Source organism: Aquarana catesbeiana, linkage group LG08, assembly GCF_042186555.1.
Source record: "Aquarana catesbeiana isolate 2022-GZ linkage group LG08, ASM4218655v1, whole genome shotgun sequence".
Classification (NCBI taxonomy): Eukaryota; Metazoa; Chordata; class Amphibia; order Anura; family Ranidae; genus Aquarana; species Aquarana catesbeiana.
Window position 1 is genome coordinate 41697328 of NC_133331.1, and position 23667 is coordinate 41720994.

At 41.6% G+C, this 23667-nt stretch overlaps 1 protein-coding gene across 2 annotated transcripts in view; it reads left to right on the plus strand.

The window, feature by feature from the left end:
- The window catches only part of LG08H10orf90 (linkage group 08 C10orf90 homolog), a 367755-nt gene that overhangs the window by 83267 nt on the left and 260821 nt on the right, over window positions 1-23667 (plus strand). For both annotated transcript variants that reach the window (XR_012235628.1, XM_073595738.1), the window contains exon 2: window positions 22803-22873. Coding sequence is in view for 1 of the 2 variants with exons in the window: in XM_073595738.1 (XP_073451839.1) it covers window positions 22803-22873 (71 nt within the window). In the remaining variant the exon portion in view is untranslated. The remainder of the gene's footprint in view (window positions 1-22802; window positions 22874-23667) is intronic.

The following is a 23667-nucleotide window of genomic DNA, read 5'->3' on the forward strand; positions in this document are numbered from 1 at the left end:
TTTATAATATTGTAACATCAAAGTGGAACTCTAGAACAAACCTTTGAAGTAAGGAAGGGTTTGAACCGTGCCAGGTCTTTACTGACACCTGCAGTTGCAGGGCTTTGTGAGGAGCTTTCCTTCACTTCTGGTTGGGTTGTGACAGCCAGGGCTTTGCTGTAGTTCAATTATACTGAGTACTGTATCCTCTAGGGTAGTGTTTCTAAACCTTTTTTTCAGTCAAGGCACCCTTTAAAATCCTGCAAAGTGTCGAGGCACCCTATTATAAAATGGTAAAAACAAAACTAATAGTTTGACATAATGCAGCAACATCCACACACTTAGGACACCGTTAAAGGTGATTTATTCTTCCAAAGCAAAATACGCCTTTGCACACAGGTATTGCAATCTTTCTCTTCCTCGCTCAGCTAATGTAACCACAGTGCTGACAGAAAGGGGCAAGGGAGGGGCAAACAAGGATGCTGTGCAAACACCTGACATTCTCCTTATCAACCAATGTCATTGGTTGTTAGGAGGCCAGCGAATAACCAGAAAGCAGGCTTGATCCACCCTCTGGTTTGTATACAGTTTTTGGGCAATTTTTAGGAATTTTGCCAAGGCACCCCTGAAGAAACCCGAAGGCCCCCCTGGGTGCCTGGGTACCCTGGTTAAAAATGGCTGCTCTAGGGGACAGGCAATATATTTCCAGTGACAGATCATTAATGGATTCTGTTTGGGAATGTATTAAGACTGCAGTCCAGAAAGGGGGAAACAGGATATTACATAGATTGGCAGAAAATCTATTACCTAGGTTTAATACAGCAACTACAACTTATAGAAAATTAAACAAGGGTTTTGGGTGGAGTTGTATTTTAATCTAGACACAGACAAACTTACTAAACGTATTATTTTGTTATGTTTGACGCTGCATGCATGTAAAGGTCTCAGTGACAGATTTCCTTAAAATAGAACTATGGTCACAGTAATACATCACTGATGTGATATAGGTTGTCCATGCCAGTAAGCATGGATTCTCTGAGTTTCAAAGTACCCCTTGGAACTTTTTGTAAACACCTGTTGATTCTGCCAGTAAAACCCAGTATAACTATTGGATAGGTATCTCTTTTGAAGACGACAATGTCTTCCTTCTGCAGTGAAATGAATCACCATTGCTGCTGCTGTAGCTGCTTTAGGGCTCCTGCACATAGATATTAATAGGCATTTTATAGGCCTAGTGTAAATTTTCCAGCACCTTCCCACACCCAGGGAGCCACACACAGCCTGCCACACAAATGAATGGCTGTATGCAGCTGTACTCTCGTAAACACTGATGCTTTTTTGCATTAGCGTTTACCTACTTTGCATTCAGAAAATACATTCGATGAGCACAAATACTTAAATTTGGCAAGTTTGATAGCCCTATCACAGAACAGCCGCACCAAATTGAAAGCACATTGCTCCATCTGCAGGAGCTTAGAAAAATTATGTAAAATCCCTGCTCAGTCCTTCCCATCCTCGTCTAGCAGGGAGCAATAGCTGTATTGAAAAAATACATCGCTTTATAAACATTTAACATGCTAACTTGCATGAAAAATGTGTGTTTATCACCTCAGAAGAAAAATATAAAATATAAAAACATATAGATAGACTTTAAGACTAGATCCATTTTCGAAACAAAATAACAGACTCTGCAACTGCCCCTTTAAACTAGTAATATGTGTCAAAAACAGAATGTTAACATATATTAATGAGGAAAACCTTCCCAGCCCAATATTCCATCTGACTGTATGGCAGAATCTGCAAAAATAATTATCGGTGTAATGTGGGATACACATTGAATAACTGATTCTCCATATCATTATTTTCTAGCAAATAAGTAATCCCAGTGAAATGCAATATGAGATAAAGTGAAAAACCTTCCACTAAAAGGGTAAAAATAGTTCAGTGGGTGTATCCTGTGATAATACTAAACTCCCTTAAGTGAAGGTCACTGTTAGGTTGGTGGAAGCATATGTGAGTCATATGCAATAAGCATGCGAAAATTTAGCCGGCACATCCAAAAGTGGATAGTACACTTCCAAATGGTGTGCAAGCATAGAATTTTAAAGCGGTTCTCCAACAAATGTTTTAATTTTAGGCTTTAAACACTAGGAATTCTTTAATTTAGTTGTAAATGCTAGTCTAAAAGTAATCAGATTCAACAAATATTTACAACATTTAACCTTAGACCTTGGAGCACCTTTCAGCTCCAGCATGGAAGTGCTGAATACAGGTTCTAAATAAAGTTGGGGCTGTAGCTTTTATTTGTTGGGCCTGAAAAGTGTGCCCAAAAGACGTCATCACAACACATAGGGTGTATGTCTCATGCTATGTCCCCCTTATCCCCTTTCCACTTTTTAACCAGTAAGATGGTTTAAGCAAAGAGTGGTACTGACAACCCTTTTTACAAAATCTATATATTGAGCAAATTAATAGGACTTTGATTTTTAACACTTAAGACCAGTGGTTCTCAACCCTTCTAGTGTCGTGACCCCTTGATAAAATTTCCCAAGTTGTGGGGACCCCACAGTAAAATTATTTTTGTAGCGTGGGTTGTCAGCACTCAAGGCGAGACAAGTAATTTGCACCTCTAACCCACGGACGTTTAGTGCTCCCTGAGTCCTTTCCACTTGTACAGTATTAAAACCCCTTATGGTACATTTTAAGATATATCACTCTTTCTCATTGTTCTCCTTTCTTTCCCTTTTATCTCTCTCTATCCTAATTTCTTGTTTTTCTTTCTCCATCCCTCTCTCTAGCCGTCTTTCTTATTCTTTCTCTCCCTTTTTCTTTGTTCCTCCCCCTCTTTTCCTCTCCCTTCCATGTATTCTCTATTTTTATTCCTTCTCTTACTCCTTGGTGGAGGGGGTGGGGGGAATGGGATGTGTGGCAGTGCTGGCGGGGAGTTTGGATGAGTGGCAATACTGGGGGGAGTTCTGATCAGCCAACTTAGGTGCTCTTGATCAAGGTCATCTGCTGATCTGAGAACTATAGTGGGGTCTTTTAATGGCAACTATAATCACAGGTAGTGTTACTCACTGTGTCTCTGACTTTGTGGTGTCTCGTAGCAGTGACACCTATGCTAAAATCAGGGGATAGGGTCTCCTCCAGCCACTCCCACTTCACATTCCTCACCAGTCAGTTGACCTCTAGTCTCTGCCCCCCAGCCATGCCGTGAACCGAATGGATGGCTGCGAAGAGGCTGAGTGGGCAGCCGTGGGCTCCAGAGACAGCCTTGCTTGGCGGCTGCAAAAAAGGTTGGGAGAGCGGTGCGGGATTCAGGAACAGCCCAGGATTCGGTGACCCCTGGCAAATCCTCATTTGACCCCCGAGGGGGTCACGACCACCAGGTTGAGAACCACTGACTTAAGACCATATACACTGCATCACAAAAGTCATAACTATTTATTGATAACATTGTTTCTAAAAAGAAATGCATAGCCAGCATTTAATGAGCTACTCTCATTAAAAAGATGAGATATTTTGTGTATCAACATACAATATAAAATCACAGACCACCACAGTTAATACAACTTGTTTTGTGTTTAGAGTAGACCATTCCACAATATACATATGCAATGATGTTGATGCATTTTGTGGACATCATCTGCTGCTTCAGGACCAGGTCATTGGGTCATCCGCAATCCCTTTATAATCGTGGTCAGTGTTTGTAACCACTTGTCTACAAGCAATATTTATAAGCACCTAGTATACAGTGATTTTAAACACACTATGGCCTGTTTCACAAGGGATTCACCTTGTATAAGAGCAGCAAGCTTTCGCATAGCATTTGCAGAGCTTTCAGCAAGCTTTGTTCAAGCTTTTAAAGTACCATTCAGCTCCAATTTGTAAATGTTGAACACAGATCCTCATGGGAATGTTGATTGCCACTTAAAGCAAGCTGGTAGCAGACTTCAGCAAGCTTTCAACAAGCTTTAAGGAGGCTCTACAATAAAAGGAGCCCCCAAATAGCAGCCCTCCCATGTAAATGAGTAAGGGGTACATAGTACCCATCATTCACAAAATAAGTGAAAAGCAATAAACACACAAACACAGTCTTTGACTAGTCCTTGGCCATGGCCATGATCTCCTCACCCATCCCTGCTCAATGTGACCCAAGATTTAGGGCACTTTCACACTGGGGCGTCAGTGGGGGGGGGGGGGGGGGTGTTGACGGTAAAGCACCAGTATTTTTAGCGGTTCTTTACCGTCATTTTAGCAGCGCTTTTCAGCCGCTACCGGGGAGTTTTTAACCCCCACTAGCGGCCGAAAAAGGGTTAAATGCACCCCAAAAGTGGCGCTTTGGCAGCGCTGCCCATTGATTTCAGTGGGCAGGGGCACTTTAGGAGCGGTGTATACACTGCTCCGAAAGAGCCTCAAAGAAGCTGCTTGCAGGACTTTTTTTAGTGTCCTGCCAGCGCACCACTCCAGTGTGAAAACCCTCAGGCTTTCACACTAAAGTGACAGGAGAGGCACTTTACAAGCGATTTGCCGGCGCTATTTTTAGCGCTATAGCACCTGTAAAGCACCTCAGTGTGAAAGTAACCTTAGAGGCATGTGAGTGAATGGGTTGGGCGATGCCAGTGGTTATTAAGGATATAGCAGGTGCAGGCGCCCGCTGCTTTTTTAGCACCCATTGATAGCAGGAAGCTGTCATGTTTGTCCATGCTGAACACTCAGCTCATCCCCAGTAACAATAATATATTGCTAAATTGACCTCTGGAAAGTCCTACCTCCTTCAAGACCAGGGCATTTTTTGCTATTCAGCACTGTGTTACTTTTAACTGACAATTGCTTGGTCATGCAACACTGTACGCAAACGAAACTGATATAATTTTTTTCACGCAAATAGATCTTTCTTTTGGTGGTATTTGATCACCACAGTTTTTTTATGTTTTATTATATAAACAAAAAAATATCAAAAATTAAAACAAGAACATATTTTCTACTTTCTGTTATAAAACATATCCAATATCCAAATTACATTTCTTCATACATTTAGGCTAAAATGTATTCTGCTCTATGTCTTTGGTAAAAAAACAAATTGCGTTTTTGAGGACACTATACTATTGGGGACACTGGCATAGTTCTGATGGTGATCAAGATACTGATCCGTTCAGATACTATACTAGTAATGGCGGTGATCAGAATTACTGTGACACTGACGTCGCTAGTGACACTAATACAGTGATTAGTTATAATACTGTACACTGTACTAATGACACTGGCTGGGAAGGGGTTAACACCAAGAGGCAATGAAGGGGTTAACTGTGTGCCTAACAAGTATAATGTGTGCTGCTTTTACTAACAGTTCTATATGTATTTTCTCCCTGAGCACAGAGCTGATTTCAGGGAGAAGAAACAGATAAATTGCTGTCTGTGTACAGTTCTGTAGGGTTTGTCAACACGGAATTCTGTACTGTAATTGGTCACAGCCGATTGGCAGGTTTCAGACAAAATCATTGGCTGAATTCTGCTGACATACTCATGCTGTGTCCAAACACAGCACGGGTCAGCAATGGGCACGAGCATGCACGCCCCAAACCCTGAAGTTTGGCAGCAACATATGGATACATTGCCTAGCCTTGCTGTACCGCCCGCTCTCAGTAAGGCTGCTTTCACACTGGGGCGGGCGTTGACGGTAAAATTTATGATCCTTTTATCAGGGCTATTCGGTTGCTAGTGTGGCACTTTTAACCCCTGCTAGTGGCCGAATAAAGGGTTAAATGTGCCAACGTAGCGCCGCTGCCGAATCGCTTTGCATGCGCTTTGGCAGCGGTGCCCATTCATTTCAATGGGCAGGAGCGGTTTAGGAGTGGTGAATACACCGTTCCTCCACCGCCCCAAAGATGCTGCTTACAGGACTTTTTTTAACGTCCTGCCAGCGCAGCACCCCAGTGTGAAAGCACTGTAGCTTTCACACTGGGACTGCAGCGGAGGTGTTTTTCAGGCGCTTTACATGCGCTATTTTTAGCCCAAAAGCACCTGAAAAACGCCCCAGTGTGAAAGGGGTCTAAATGTACTGTGTGTAGGTGACAAGTGTTTAAAAACACTGCTCAGAAACTCTGCGTTTAACAGCAGCATCTCCTGGTGTATTATTCTGCATATCCCGGCTGTCATTTATTATACACTGAGCAAATCAATGGTACCCTGTCTGAATTTTCAGCACATAAGACCATACAAACTGGGTGGAATTAAGAAAAAGTGTTCTTCAAGTTCTAGCCTGACTGGTGCTTTTAACAAACCAATTAGAGCTTCTATAGTTACATTTTTTTTCCACATAGCTTAGAAAATGAAAATGTAAAAGCTAACTGGTTGTGTTCAAGTTTTTTGCGTCCAAGGGTTTGATTTCTTTTTTTTCTTAAGTAAAGGATATCTTTATTTTCGTACATGGCACGTAAAACAATTTTATAAAAATTTTAAATGTTTGGCCACATTGTCAGTGAATCAGACTGAGACCAGCTACTCCATAATTTTACCCACTCTAAAGGATGTCATAATGGGGGATCGGGGTGATTGTGGGGTTGCTGCATTAGTAACGTTTTACATGTTGCACCCTGAATATGAGTGTAACATGTAACATGTTACTAAAGGTGAACTTAGCCTTTAAACAATGACTCATAGCAATGACATAAGACTGATATGTTAATTTAAACCTGGACTCACAGTTGCGTTCAACTGATAAATCTACTCGATTTCAACTTTGCACCAGGGTGTCCTTTCTTTGTGCTTTGTTGCCTTAAAGGAGAAGTACAGCCATAGCTATTTTGGCTATACTTCTCCTATGATCACAGGAGTGCAGTTTGTTCTCACTTCTTTGATCAGTTTTCAGCTGACAGCTGGCTTCAGCCTGCTGTCGGTTGACATCACAGAGCCAAGCTCTGAAAAGATCCTAACCATATGGTCGGATCTGCCAGAAGCCTGGACCGACAGCTGTCTCAGCCTCTCAATGATCTGCTGAGAGCCTAAGCCAGCCCCTCCGCCCCCTTCATGGCCCAGCGCACCAGTGAACACTGGAGGGGAAGACCAGAGACCTGGAGACTGACAGTCCTCGGCTCTCTGCTCACAGAATGCTGAGAACTGAGCGATCAATGGTGTTTGATCGTTCGGTTCTCTGTGCAGAGTCGGTGGGGGACAGATGCAGCATCAGATCAATACTGCGTCCATCTAGGTGAGTTAATTTTTTTCCTAAATCCCATACTTCTCTTTTAATTCCTGGGCCACAGGCTTCACAATGCATGCATTTGTTTTTGAAGCATGATGCGCTTCTTAAATACCCCCAGACTAGTTATTAGGATAGTAGTCATCAAGGTATGGCTCTGACACGAAACAAAGCCCCATTTGTCTACCAAGATTGCCACACCCACAAAAAACAGTGTATGCCTCCTACTCTTTCCAAATATACTGTATAAAAACAAAATCAAAGAACAGTGCTAAGTGTTTAAAGGATAACTAAACCCAGAAATGCAGTGTCCTTGTCATTTCCTGTGAGCTGCACCAAAGAATGTCTTCCTTCCTAGCTAGTATATCTTTTGTAATCTACCAATTGTCCTGCCCCCATGTAATGGAGATGAAGATATAAGGACATGTTTGCAGTCAATATCAGTATAACCCTAGGGTGACAACCATGGCTCCCTCCAAAGATACAAAATAAGTTTGAAGAAAATAAAACAAATGCAGCCACCACACCAAGGACTAATACGCTGCAATGTTACATTTTTGATTATGGGCTTACAGTTGTAGATATACTTTTAATGCACTTACTTAGCAATCCAACAACAATGTTAAAGCAGGAAATACAGGCAATGACAAATACATTGTGCATCAGCTGAAGGCATATCTAAAGCATCTAGTGGCTATGCCAAGGAAGAGCTTGGCCTTATCACTATGTACATTGCTCACCACACACTGCCCACATTGAAGGTAATGGGCGTAAATGCCATTATAAGTGCAGAGAAGGCATACATAATACATATTTTAATGGTATATGAAGAGCTCTTAATAGAAGATAAGGAACACACAGGCCTCAGGCCTAGTGACACAACTTCTTTTAATGGAACGGTATAACAAATGTGGACTTTCAGAATATAAGTGATAGTTTCCTTTTAGAGTTAGTAGGGATGCATACAAACAGCCAGGGATACTGTTAGAAACCACGGTGCCCCATACAGCCAACTTGACCGTCCTCCCCAAATAAACACAGTTTAGTATGCTTCAGTTATGAAAGAACACAGTGAGTGATCTGTACCGATTACACATTGTTCTCTTTCAGGAAAGGAAGAGACTGGTAAATGTGACATATTTACTGGCCCCTTCCCCCACTCTCTATCCTGAAGGATCCTATTCTGTGATTTGCAGCTGCTGGTGGAAAGAGAGGAGGGAAGCCTCTAACACTACGGGGGTGGGGGGCACACAGGGGGACCTGGGTAGCAGGGGGAAAAGTATGGTGCATGGGGAGGGTGTTCGATGAGGCAGGGGGGCAATTACTGGAACCGATCCCCTGGTCGGCTCTCTCTGCAGCAGCTGAAATCCGGCAGAAGGAAGAGGATAAGAAGCCATACAGGGGATTGGTTCCAGTAATTTCCGCCTATCATGTCAATCACCCTCCCTGCCCACATCCGATTCACCCAGCTGCCTGGGCCCTGTACAGGAAGACCGGTGGTACCCCTTTATCCTTGGCTCTGCCAAAAGCCACCAGAGCTGTGAGGTGGCTGCCTGCTTGGCCACTTGAGAACTACCACTACCAAGGACAATAAAAATGTGTTATAAAGAATTGTAGGGGATTATGGGGCTGGAAGTTTGGCGGACAATGGGCACTAACGTTAAGGCAGGCAATGTAGGATTAAAACTTTAATGCAGTGGAATGTACAACAACATGCAATAATAGTTTTCTATTCTCCTGAATACATTGACTTTAAAATGCACAATTTTGTGAGCATACACTGTTTGCTGTTCTTATCTCTAACTAATTATCATTATATCAACTCTGAATATCCTGGGTCATTTAGTATTTATTTGTAAGGGTGATCTGGGAAAAATAATATCACCAGCCAGTCTAATTCTCCCTGGTCAAAAGGGAACAAAAATATTAACATAAATTAAAGGGGATCCAAAATGAGTCTTCTTATACCGATGACTTAATTCTGTTTTGAACGCAGCATTAGCGTGTCTCAAAGGTTTAAGGTTTACATATGGGATAAGCTATAATCATGAATTTGGTGTGTTGCCTAGCAACAGATTTCTCCTTTTTCTTGGAAATGTTACAAGTATTCAACTGCACAAAATAATATTGCTTCAATGGATGGATTTTATAGGATCATGAACAGCTGGGACGTGCTCATATTATTTAAACTTAAGTAACAGTATCAAATCCAACGGCAGTGTATTTTATAACAAAATATATTGTTCTCAGCGTAATAAAATTCAAGGGAAAAGCTTTGCTGCTCGCAAATGAAAAAAAAGGATTTCTATTTTGATTTTTTTTTTGTATTTGGCACAGCTATATTTTGTAAAGTGCATGTTATTTGTAATATGAACGTATCATTAAAAAATGTATTGTTTCATTTTACTTTAAACTCTCTATTTAAGGAAACTGTTTGCTCCTTAGGGAAATGCCAGCTGGCATATCATTGTGTTCTTCACTTTTATCAACTTGTTATTGTTGATAAAAATAATATACCAAACTAAGCACAATATAAATATAAAAAAGATATATGCTTTAACCTCATGTTAGGCTCCATTCACATCTAGGCGTTGCTATGTTATAGGCGTTTTTCTGGCTTTTTTTTGGGCGTTTTTTTTGGAGCGTTTTTTCTGGCGTATTTTCAGCGTTTTTGTACAGGGTTTTCAAGGCTAAAAGGTCACCAATGTAAAAGCAGTAAAACACCTGTAATCTGCCAAAAAAGAAGCTGTACTTTTTTGGGCAATGGGCAATTTGCTTCAAGCCACAGAACGCTCAGATGTGAACAGGGGCCATTAAAATGAATGGGATTTGTCCTGTTGGGTGTTTTTAGAGCTAAGCCGTAGAGCAGAAAAATGCCCAAAAACGCCTAGGTGTGAACGAAGCCTTATAAATGTTATGGAAACGATACAATTTGTGTGAAAAAATGCTTTTTATGGTAACCATTAGCCTCTGGGATTATTTACATGTGCATGTTGTTTTAGAATGCATCTATGCTGTTTAGTTACATGCACTTGTCCCTGATATATCAAGTAACAATAAGGATAAGGCTCACTATAATCCAAAAGAAAAGTTGCACACTGATGATGTATTCACAGGCAAAACTTTAATCAGCCAACAAGCTTCAGCACATGGGCCACCCCTAGGACAACCTCTCTGAAATGTTTCCCCCTATGGACAAGGATGAACTCGGGTATGTCAGATATTGGTCTGAACCTGAACAAGCTATCCTGCCAGAAAGCTGTCACTGCTGACCGCCAATCATAAGCGGTTTCCTGTCCTGCAGATGCTTGTATGCACATCTTTGTACACACATCATTGTATAATATGGATCTAGACAGAAATATTGTGTACCTTTGGTAACTTGAGTAAAGGATCAAAAGGTTTCTGCAAGGGCACTGCGAACAATTTGAAAACTAACAGGTACACTTAGCAGTGCATGGTTATTGGAGTTATTGTTGCTCAAATCAAAGGGAGAATGAAGATTCGCAGTCCAAAGACCACGGCTATGGAACGCTCTACCCACCAGCATCCGCATGGAAGAAAATCATCGGGCCTTCAGAAAAAACTCAAGATCCATCTCTTCTAAAGCACCATACACACGGTCGGACTTTCCGCCTGGACTGGTCCGTCGGACAATCCGATCATGTGTGGGCTTCATCGGACCTTCAGCGTACTTTTCCAGTCGAAAATCTGACGGACTTTAGATTTGGAACATGCTTCAAATCTTTACGTCGTAATTCCGCCCAAAAATCCGCTCGTCTGTATGCTAGTCCGACGGACAAAAACCGACGCTAGGGCAGCTATTGGCTACTGGCTATCAACTTCCTTATTTTAGTCCGGTGTACGGCATCACGTACGAATCCGTCGGACTTTGGTGTGGTCTTGTGCAGGCAAGTTCGTTCGTTAAAAAGTCCGTCGGAAGTCCGTCAAAAGTCTGTTGGAAGTCCGTCGGAAAGTCAGTCAGACCAGTCCGGTCGAAAAAGTCCGCTCGTGTGCATGCTGCATTACAGCACGGATCAAGCGTCTTGAGGCGATTCAGTTCGCATTTGCAGCACTATACAAATCTTTCATTCATTCATTCATTTAGGCACCCTTTAGGCCAAACCAGATTCATTCTAATGCCCCGTACACAGGGTCGGACTTTGTTCGGACATTCCGACAACAAAATCCATGGATTTTTTTTCCGACGGATGTTGGCTCAAACCTGTCTTGCATACACACGGTCACACAAAGTTGTCGTAAAATCCGATCATTCTGAACGCGGTGACGTAAAACACGTACGTCGGGACTATAAATGGGGCAGTGGCCAATAGCTTTCATCTCTTTAGTTATTCTGAGCATGCGTGGCACTTTGTGCGTCGGATTTGTGTACATACAATCGGAACTTCCGACAATGGATTTTGTTGTTGGAAAATTTTATATCCTGCTCTCAAACTTTCAAATCCGATGGAAAATGTGTGATGGAGCCTACACATGGTCGGAATTTCCGACAACAAGGTCCTATCACACATTTTCCATCGGAAAATCCGACCGTGTGTACGGGGCATTACTCTTTAACAATCTCTAATACCTCCACTCCAAAGCCCAACTCTTAAAAATCTCCCCAAGCTATTAATCTCTATCAAGAGTTGCCTGAACTTATACATTTTCTTAAGCACCCTAGGAGCCTCTGATCTTGGGGTGCTCAATATACAAATGGTGAATTTTAGTTCTGTATCCAATGCTCTAAAAAAAATGATTGTGAAAATGCCCACTCAGTGCATTTTGCATGTACTGAAATTCCTTCTCAGCTGTCCCAGAAATTCACTGCAAGGACCTTGCTGTCTGCCTGAACATGATGTTTTCAACTTGCTCCCAACCACTTTTATATCAGGAGGAATACACTTTTTCTGCGGGTGTTGCATTACTTATTGACGCTAGTCACTGCATGGCGCTATGATCTATCAGTGTGTTTTTTACATTAGTCAGCTCCATTCCATGTGTGTTGTTCAGTCAGGAGCATTAACTGTAGCTTACCTTATATCACTTTGCCTTCAAATCACTGCTGGCATCTAGTTTGTTTGTTGAACTAATGTTCCTGAGAATTCAGCCAGTCATTTCATTAAGAATCTGAGCCCTCACCTCTTGTCTAACATCTCGGGTTCCTGCTGATTTGTTGTGTTCTTTTACACTGTTCAGAAATACCTGAATTGCTTCTGCTTCTGTGCTTTGGCCGTGTGGGTGTACTGATACATTGAATGTATAGACATATCAGCTTTATCACCGTATTGCTTAAGCCATGATAAAAAAGATAAAGAAAATAATACAAGTACATTTATTACACTAAGTAATCTCTGAATGATTATAGAGGACCTGTTGATTTTGTAATATTTTATGCATCAGTTTGATGCAAGGTAAATTTTCTGATACTTGGCACCTATTTCGATAGAGTACAATAATAAAGGTCACTACACACCAGCATTCGACATGGCTGAACATTCTTGTTGTATGCCAAGAGATGGGAAAAAGCTTGCAGGCAGGAACAAAGCACACGCTCCAATCTGTATTTTCAAATGTCCCCACAGACAGCAGGACCAGGGGGATCCCATAATTTGTCACCCAAGTTGGCCATATCTATGGCTAACATAACTCTTAGTTTTCAATTAGAAATGTTCATAAGGCAGTTAACCACTTCTGCCCCGGAAGAATTTACCCCCTTCCTGACCAGAGCACTTTTTGCAATTCGGCACTGCGTCGCTTTAACTGACAATTGCACAGTCGTGCGACGTGGCTCCCAAACAAAATTAATGTCCTTTTTTTCCCACAAATAGAGCTTTCTTTTGGTGGTATTTGATCACCTCTGCGGTTTTTATTTTTTGCTCTATAAACAAAAAAATAGCGACAATTTTGAAAAAAACACATTTTTTTTACTTTTTGCTATAATAAATATCCCCAAAAAATAATTAAAAAAACATTTTTTTCCTCAGTTTAGGCAGATACGTATTCTTCTACATATTTTTGGTAAAAAAAAAAAGCACAATAAGCGTTTATTGATTGGTTTGCGCAAAAGTTATAGCGTTTACAAAATAGGGGATAGTTTTATGGCATTTTTATTAATAATTTTTTTTTTTACTAGTAATGGCGGCGATCAGCGATTTTTATTGGGACTGCGACATTATGGCGGACACGTCGGACATTTTTGACACATTTTTGGGACCATTGGCAATTTTTACAGCAATCAGTGCTATAAAAATGCACTGATTCCTGTGTAAATTACACTGGCAGTGAAGGGGTTAACCACTAGGGGGCGGGGAGGGGTTAAGTCAGTACTAGGGAGTGTTTTCTAACTGTAGGGGGGGTGGGCTAGCTGTGACACGTCACTGATCTCTGCTCCCGATGACAGAGAGCAGAGATCAGTGACACTGTCACTAGGCAGAACGGGGAGATGCTGTTTACATCAGCATCTCCCCGTTCGTCCTCTCCGTGAGGTGATCGCGGGTATCCCCGTGGCGATTGAGTCCGCGGGACCCGCAACCCGACTCACGGAGCTCCCGGGCAGCGCGCACGCAATGGCACGGTGGGGAATTCAGTGGGACTTACCTGTACGCCCATTTGCCCAGCCGTGCCATTCTGCCAACGTACATCAGCGTGCACCGGTTGGGAAGTGGTTAAATTATTCTTTGGCATTTTTTTTTTAACTCCACCGCACATCACAATAGGGTTGTGGTGTGAACGTGGCTTATAGAATACAATTGTTTTCTCTGTGCCCTAGAAGTGACCAGCGTTTATCCAGTGCAGAAAATGCAGGTCACTGAACTGTGCCCCGCTTAACTGGTTCAAAAGACCTGCTGATGAATTGTAGGCATGAAGGTAAATTCTGCTTCTCTCCTAGTAAAGAATGAATGGGGATGGAGTTTGAAAAGTAGAGTCCCATTGCTTGTTTGTAATGACCGGCAGCGGAACTGTTTCTCCAAACCTCTATCCATTAGCTTGACATCGCTCCTTCCTTCATTACTAGGAGAGAGGAAAAGCTCAAACTCCAAGTATGCAATCTAGCAGCAGGATTCTTGGGGTTCATTTACTAAAACTGGAGAGTGACAAATCTGTTACAGCTGTGTATGGTAGCCAATGAGCTTCTAACTTCAGCTTGTTCAGTTAAGCTTTGACAATAAACCTGGAAGCTTATTGTATGGTTTTAGTAAATCAATCCCCTTGCCTTTTGAAACCTGTCTACAAAATATCACTATGTAGGTGAAGTACTGATTGTGTCTACAACCCCCTGGCTTCTTTTTGGGGAAGGTGCCATGCTGGGTAGGGAGCAGTGGCATTTTAAGGAGGGGATAGCTGCAACCTGAGGAGCAACAGACTGCAACTAGATGCAGAACACCATAAACTCACTAGCATCACAGGTATGGTGAATAGTGTGTTCCAGTCTTTGCTATTTCCATATTCCATGTCAGGTAAACTTTTATTATTAGGGCTAGTGATCAATTGCACCTTAATTTGGTGACTTGTAGCCACCCAGCATATTTTTTTCCATGAAATACAATGATTTTTGAGAAGACCTTAATATTGCAACAATGAGATTGCTTTTATGGTATTAAAAACAAACATTATATTATATTATACTCTGAACATTCAGTTACACGTTGTTATGAACCTGTCTAAGCTATCAAGGGCATACGACTGATACAGTTTTGTGTATAGAACTTCGGAACTTTGTGTTTTCTTGATAAAAATCCAATTACTCGTTATGTGCTGTTGAGGCTGCAGATAAAATCAAAATCTACTTAACTTTAAAAAAAAATACTGGAAAACATTGAATCCAGCCAGATACACGACTTCAAAAGCTCCTCACTTCATCATCTCATGTAGGAAATAAAACAGAGGTAATGATGAAAATCATATCTTTCAAATGCCTTTTGTACATGCTGCTTTAAAACCATTGCTTTAGAGTTCGAAACTTAAAATGTAATTCAAGCCAAACTTTTTCCTAAAGTATGTGAGGGTTAAGATCCTTGTCTGGTTTCAAACATTGTCTGTGACCCATTGGGGGGAGATCTAAGGCCACTATTTGTCCTGGTGACCATTGCCACCAGGAGAGAAAGTATGGAGGAAGCCATGAGTAGAGGAGAGAACGTGAAATGGAGACATGTTGTGGTAATAACTGTCAGGGAAGGGGAGATTCCCTTAATTTTGGGGATGACCCTTTATACATTGACCAGAACTAAAAATAAAAGATTTGTTTAGAATTTTACTTCAAAAGATCTCTAGTAAATGTCTATATGTCACAGTCTGGAGTCAGATTTAGAGGCCAGTAGCTACAGCAGGGGAGCAGATAATCACATAGGTCACCCTGGCTGATGACACGGGTTCACCTGAGATGCGGGGTCTAAGCACTAACCGGTATTCACCAGAGCTCCTAATGGAGGAGATGTGCTTTGCTGCGTGTTAGTACCAGGTCGCGGTCCTCAGGATAGCCCCACCAGGAGTTGAGCAAGCCAGAGTTCAGTAGCAGATATAGCAGATAGGGATCAAGCAGAAGCGTAGTCAAGAAACAAGCCAAAAGTCAGTAACAAATAGTTGCAGGTTGGGATTCAGCAGAAGTGTAGTCAAGGAACAAGCCAAATGTCGGTAGCGAATGGTAGCGAAGATACGGTCGGCAGCAGGAGAGACAGGAGCAAGATATTGGCTGGTGCTGGTGGCACAATATTCTGGCAACCAGGAAGTGCAGAGATGTGGCTTAAATTAGGAAGTTCATGGGAGGAGCAAAGAGTTCAAGGTTCAAGGCAAACAAGATTCAAGACAAGATCACTCAATGAATTGTCTAAGGAACTGTCCAGAATTCCCGGTGGCTCAGCAAGCAGAATCACCGCCAGACTCAGCAGAGGTCCCAGGTTCTAAAAGACCAGTGACACCTTGCTATATCGATTTTTTTTCTAAGATAAACTAGACATTTAATGAAACCATCTGAGGTCTACTACAAACATAACAAATATTTTAGTAAAAATGTGTTCATATTCCAACCTGCTGACATTCTGAAGATATTACATCCTTTTCTTAGGCAGACATTTTTCAATTTTGGAGCCAAAGACTACCACAATGTAACCTCAATTACTTTAAACAGATTTAGTGGGCCTTGTCCCTGGGATGAGCTGCGTAACATCACAATTCAGATACTTGCTTATTGACTATATTCTAAAGAAAACTTTGCCTATGTGTCTTTCCAGGATGATACACTAAAGGCTATCAAAAGGGTCCTTTGGCTTTTCTTCTTTAAATTCATCTTTGCATTAAACCTACTTCTTTAACAAAATTGTTTTTGATATGTAGCAATGCCCTGTAGGGATTGCTGTGTGTAGACTTCCCTGGGCCTTCCCCTTATTAGCAGCCAGTTACTAGAGGTTTTCACACGATCAAATGTACTCTCATCCGCTCGTTATCCAATAATCAATCCAGGTTTAGTTATTTTTTTGGGTATTTATCGTTGTAACATGGATAGGAGAAGGGAAAAGTGGGATATATATTCCAACTGGAACTGTTTGCAGATAAGGACAACTCTCACTAGATTAACTGTGGTAGCAGATTCTTTGCTAGGACATACAACACTTGTATGGAAGAAATAAGTTCTTTGCTTGCTCTGGCAGCAGACTTGATGAAACTGTTCTATCTTCAGGACCCTCACTAGCATCCCCTTTGGCTGACCCCCTTCCATTGACTCTACTAGCTGAAGGGATGGCCCTCACAAGACAGGTCCCATGACACAGATCTGTACTCACTATAGGCAGAAACAGATCCCTCCTGGCGTGTCTCCCTTCTATTCAGCTCTGCAGGACATCTGGGTTGCAGCTTTACTCAATTTCAGGCCCTCAGGTCAACCACCCCCTCCCTCAAAGGACCCCTCTCTCCAGCCGAAGACCCCAAGCACATGTGCCCTCAGCATATACTGTATACAGTCACCCAGCATGCACTGAGGCATTTTCCTCGGCCAGTGGCCAGGGCTGTAGCTATGCCTGTGCTCTCATTTGTCAGGTTTCCTCACACTGTCCAATATGCCCCATCCTATTGAACCAGTGTGAAACATTCAGACAACATGAGCAGCACCTGAGCACCATGAGCAGACCCTATCAATGGATAACTGCTCCCTGGTAGGCAGAAAGCATCTACATTTCCTAGTATCCTTCCTGGTAAGCAGAAAGACCCAAAAACTATACTCTCTACCCACCTAGAAGGGTGCTACATATACTAGTTTTCTCAAAAAAATGTGTTAAAGATGTACTCCAGCTCTATGTCTTTATACCAAGTTGCGAACTGTTTTTACCCTACAAACTGTGATTCTGTTGTGCCACTTTTGTGATTTACACACCCTAGGCACACTTTATAGTCTGAAGGGTAACACACAAATCCACTCCATCTCAGGTACTTGCTTCCTGGAGCTTATCCTTAAAAGAGAAGTATGTTTTTTGTTTTTTTCAGAATCATACTTACCTAGGTGGACACAGCAATGCTGCATCTGTACCCGCTGGCTCTAAGACTGAGAACTGAACAATCAAACACCTCCGAATGAGCTTTGGCTGTACTTCTCCTTTAACCACACTTAAACCACTAAGTATATGATACAGTGATAGCTGCCCAATTTGATCCTGGTTAGCATTGTTGATGTAAACACAGACTACACTAGCTCCTCCCTCTGTTGCATTTCCTCCTAAGGGGCTTTGAGTCATTGAGTCTATGAGTACGCCCCTAGGAGGGGAAATGTGCCAGACAGAGGATCTTGTGTGGTTTGTTTTTAAATCAACAGAATGGGTGTGCAGCCACCATCTTTATATACTTGAGCAAAAGAGCCTTATTGCCTTAGAGTTCTGTTCCTCCCACTACCAGCCCTGTAGTTTTGAGGATTACATAAAACACATAAAAATTGATTTAACCACTTGCCAACCAGCTCACGCTGATATACGTCGGCAGAATGGCACAGCTGCACAAAACAACGTATGGGTACGTTGTTCCCTTTAAGTACTGCGGCAGGGGACCCCATGCACATGGCCAGCGGGTGCGATCACCACCGGCCACGTGCGATCACGGGCACGAGAGCCAGCACAGGGATTTGTGTGTGTAAACACACAAATCCCTGTTCTGTCAGGGGAGAGGAGACATATTATTTGTTCCTAGTGAGTAGGAACAACAATATGTCTCCTCCCCCAGTCAGTCCTATCCCCATACAGTTAGAAACACTAACTAGTGAAACACATTTAACCCCTTGATTGCCCCCTAGTGTTAACCCCTTCCCTACCAGTGACATTTACACAGTAATCAGTGCATTTTTATAGCACTGATCGCTGTATAAATGTCAGTGGTCCCAAAAATGTGTCAAAAGTGTCCAATCTGTCCGCTTCAATGTCGCAGTGCCGCCATTACTAGTAAAAAAAATAAATAAATAAAATGCCATAAATCTTTCCCTTAGTTTGTAGACGCTATAACTTTTGCGCAAACCAATCAATATACGCTTATTGCGATTTCTTTTTTTTCACCAAAAATATGTAGAAGAATATATATTGGCCTAAACTGATGAAGACATTTTTAAAAAAAAAAACATTTTTTGGGATATTTATTATAGCAGAAATAAATATATTTATATTTTTTAAATTGTTGCTCTTTTTTTGTTTATAGCGCAAAAAATAAAAACCGCAGAGGTGATCAATTACCACCAAAAGAAAGCTCTATTTGTGGGAAAAAAAGGACGCACATTTTGTTTGGGTACAACGTTGCACAACCGCACAGTTGTCAGTTAAAGCGACACAGTGCCAAATTGTAAAAAGTGCTCTGGTCAGGAAGGGGGTAAAATCTTCCTAGGCTGAAATGAGCTTATACCAGTGCTATTTCAAACACATTTAACAATTAAAAAAATATGTAATTTGATTAAAGGGTTGTTTTACATTTATTTGGAGCTTATCTGTAATGTTGCCCTCTCACCATTTTTGTATTTCAGACAGTAATAGATCACCTTGCAATGGGGTTAATGTACAATTACTTAGTAAAGGCAATTTCAGACTCTCATACTAGCATAAACTCATTCCATATGCAAATGATCTTTTACTTCATGTAACTTCCCCTAGAACATCATTACCATCAATAATATGTTAGCAATTTTAAGCTTAATTATTCAGTTGTAATATAATATACTTGTTTAATTTAGATGAATGCCCTTAAGAACTTATTCCTTGTGATTGGCGTGGAAAATCCCTCAAATACTCAGGATCTTAATCTTTAGAGATCGGTTCTTTTCTTTTAACTGTATACAGACCATGCTCACAGTCTTTACAGGCTTTAATGTACACTTTACAGGCTTTAACGTGGACCTTCAGTCATTTTTTCAACTTTCCATCTATTAAATCTTCTGCCTTTGTTGTTTTAACTTTGGACAGTAAAACATTTTTTTTCTGCCAGTAAATACCTTATACAGCCCACTTCCTGTTTCTTGTTTGGTCATTAGACTAGGCTTAAGACATCATGCACAGCTCTCTCTCTCACTCTACTGAGAGTTTTCCAGGAAGGGAGGGGGGATGGGTCATAGGAGGACCAATGAGAGCTGCAGGGCTGCAGAGCTGGAGGTGTGCCTCTGTGTGTCTGTGTAAATCCAGGAAGTGAACAGGCAGCAGCTTCAGCTGCCTACAGTTAAAATGGATGTAGCCAGACTTAGATGATTTCTGCAGCATATTTGGCAAGTACAGAATCACAGTATATATAAAATAATATGCAAAGTGGTTGGAGGGAAGCTTCAGAATGGCAAGAATGTTTTTATTACAATTTATGTGAGCAGACTGCAGTGCCCGGTGTGCCTGGGCACACCCTAATCACCCTGTGCTCATTAGTGTAGCCAAGGGCCAACTAGTGCTGACTGTCTCCCTTGCTCTCTCTCTCATTTATTTATAAGGCCGACCACAGACTAATCAAAATTTCAATCCATCCATGGGCAGGCTAGTTGCACTGAAGTCGATCACTGTCTGCAACTATAGCTGCCAGCAGTGATCATTGTATTCTGATCGTGGGGAAACCTCCAGCTGTCAGAATACAATTGCAGGAGCAATTACCCCATCAACACTAACTGTGGTGATGGGGGAATCGAGATATATTTTTTCCTTCTACCTGTGGTGGAAGAAAATGAAAATTGTATAATCTATGGGGCTGCTTAAGTGTGTGTGTGTCTGTATGTATATATTTGTATGTACAGTGCCTTGCAAAAGTATTCACCCCCTTTGCATTTTACGTGTTTTGTTGCCTCACAACCTGGAATTAACATGGATTGTTTGAGGATTTGCATCATTTAATTTACAGAACATGTCCACAACTTTGAAGATGTTTTTTTTTTTTATTGTGAAGCAAACAGCAAATAGGACAAGATAACAGAAAAAGTGCATAACTATTCACCCCCCTAAAGTCAATACTTTGCAGAGCCACCTTTTGCAGCTATCACAGCTCCAAGTCGCTTTGGATAAGTCTCTATGAGCTTGCCACATTCTACCACTGGGATTTTTGCCCATTCCTCCTTGCAAAGCTGCTCCAGCTCCTTCAAGTTGGATGGTTTGCGCTTGTGAACAGCAATCTTTAAGTCTGACCACAGATTTTTTATTGGATTGAGGTCTGGGCTTTGACTAGGCCATTCCAACACATTTACATGTTTCCCCTTAAACCACTCAAGTGTTGCTTTAGCAGTGTGTTTGAGGTCATTGTCCTGCTGGAAGGTGAACCTCCGTCCTAGCCTCCAATCACACACAGAGTGGTACAGGTTTTGCTCAAGAATATCCCTGTATTCAGCACCATCCATCTTTCCCTCAACTCTGACCAGTTTCCCAGTCCCGACTGCTGAAAAACATCCCCACAGCATGATGCTGCCACCACCATGTTTCACTGTGGGGATGGTGTTCTTTGGGTGATGTGATGTGTTGGTTTTGCGCCAGACATAGCGTTTTCTTTGATGGCCAAAAAGTTCATTTTTAGTCTCATCAGACCAGAGCACCTTCCTCCATACATTTTGGGAGTCTCCCACACTCCTTTTCACAAACTCAAAACATGTCATTTTGTTTTTTGCTGAAAATAATTGCTTTCTTCTGGCCACTCTGCCATAAAGCCCAACTCTATGGAGCGTACGGCTTATTGCTGTCCTATGTACAGATACTCCAGTCTCTGCTGTGGAACTCTGCAGCTCCTCCAGGGTTACCTTAGGTCTCTGTGCTGCATCTCTGATTAATGTCCTCCTTGCCTGGTCCGTGAGTTTTGGTGTGCGGCCGTCTCTTGGCAGGTTTGCTGTTGTGCCATGCTCTTTCCATTTGGTTATGATAGATTTGATGGTGCTCCTAGGGATCATCAAAGATTTGGATATTTTTTTTAACCTAACCCTGACTTGTACTTCTCAACAACATTGTCCCTTACTTGTATGGAGAGTTCCTTGGTCTTCATGGCAGTGTTTGGTTAGTGGTGCCTCTTGCTTAGGTGTTGCAGCCTCTGGGGCCTTTCAAAAAGGTGTGTATATGTAATGACAGATCATGTGACACTTAGATTGCACACAGGTGGACATCATTTCACTAATTATGTGACTTCTGAAGGTAATTGGTTGCACCAGAGCTTTTTATGGGCTTCATAACAAAGGGGGTGAATACATACACACATGCCAATTATCAGTTTTTTATTTCTGAAAAATAGTTTTATGTATATATTTTTCTAATTTTAATTCATCAACTTAGACTATTGTGTTCTGATCCATCACATATAATTCAGATTAAAAAAAAAAACATTGAACTAAAGGCTGTAATGTAACAAAATAGGTAAAAAGCCAAGGGGATGAATACTTTTGCAAGGCACTGTAAATAACTGTATACTATACAAACACACACGTGTTTGAGCCTTGGGGTGCACACCCTAATTCAATAGGCTGCGCACACCTATGGTGTCAGGGTTAATGTTAGGGTCAAGGCGAAGGTCACATGTCAAGGTTGGGGTCAAAGATTGAGGTCAAAGGTCATGGTGAGTATATTTTTGGTAGGATTTTTTTTTAAAAAAGCATTTTTTTAAATTAGTGTCAGTGTGTTTTAGGTAGAATTAAAAAAAAAGAAAATGCAAACCATTGCTTATGGGCCCTACTATGGGGTACAAACAACAAATATCATACACATATGCAGCATTGCTGTGATTGTCAGGAGCAGGATAATTTATTTTGGGTTATTCTTTGGTGGTAAATTATGATAATACAAAGAAATTTACAGCTAAATTAAAAAAAAAAAAAGTTTTACTATTTTGGGCCAGTTTTCCTTTGATAATAGTAAATACAATAAAAAATCAGGAGATATCCATTACCATTTTCTTCCAAAAGAAAGACCAGTTTGCCCTGAAAAAAACACACGCTATAATTCACCTAGATACACAAAGTAGTTGTGATGATATGTACAGATATACTTACATGTCAAATTTGTATATTTTATTTCAGGTATTAACATTTGTCTCTAAGGGTTTAAACTTTAATCATTGTGCACGGATAACATCCACATACAATGTACACTAAATTTACAACATTCATTAGTAATTCATGATTTTTGTTTTTCTGGTTTCTTTTCATGTTATTTTTACACAGGTCTAGAAGAGTGCAATGGGAACTCTGGACACATAAAACAAGCACAGAGCCAAACTGAGTATCATAGAAAGGTAAGGCAACTTCTTATTTGAAATGACACTCCAGTAGTAATAGTCTCTTGGTATATTAAAGCGGAGTTCTGCCCCCACATGAAAAAATGAAATCAGCAGCTACAAATACTGTAGCTGCTGACTTTTTATAATAGGACACTTACCTGTCCTGGAATCCAGCGATATCGACATCCCAGTCAATGTTTTCATCGGCTCCCGGGTGCTGCCGCTGCTATAGCCTGTAAGGGAAATCAGCAGTGAAGCCTTGAGTTTTCTTAGCTGGTTCCCTACTGCGCATGTGCAAAGTGCGCCGCACTCTCTAACTGGCCCGGCGGCGAGGGGAGGAGGAAGAGGGGGAACGAACTTCTGACGTACCTTGCCGCGGGGAGGTCTGATGGAAGTGGGGATGAGTAACTGTCAAATACAAATACCCACTCCTCCCTTCCCCCTGAAAGGTGCCAAATGTGGCCCTGGAGAAGGGGAGGAGACAGGTAAGCGGAGCTTCCACTTTTCTATTGTCACAGAACCCCATCGCACTCCGCTTGAGTGCTTCCGTCAGTACACCACTTCCTCCAGTCTGGACCTTCAGATATCAGATATTACAGCCACATATTGCAACCAAGAACCAGGCAAGACTAGCTCAGTTACAAAGCTGGAACATGGAATGTTTATTTGAACAAACTCACACAAAATATATACCACAGGAGGACATCCTCCCTCCTGATCATATTACCCTAAAAAATACAAACTGTAACTGATGTCACAAGTTGGCCTGCAGTTTCCTGCTTGTGTACACTTACCTCCTTGCTGCATTG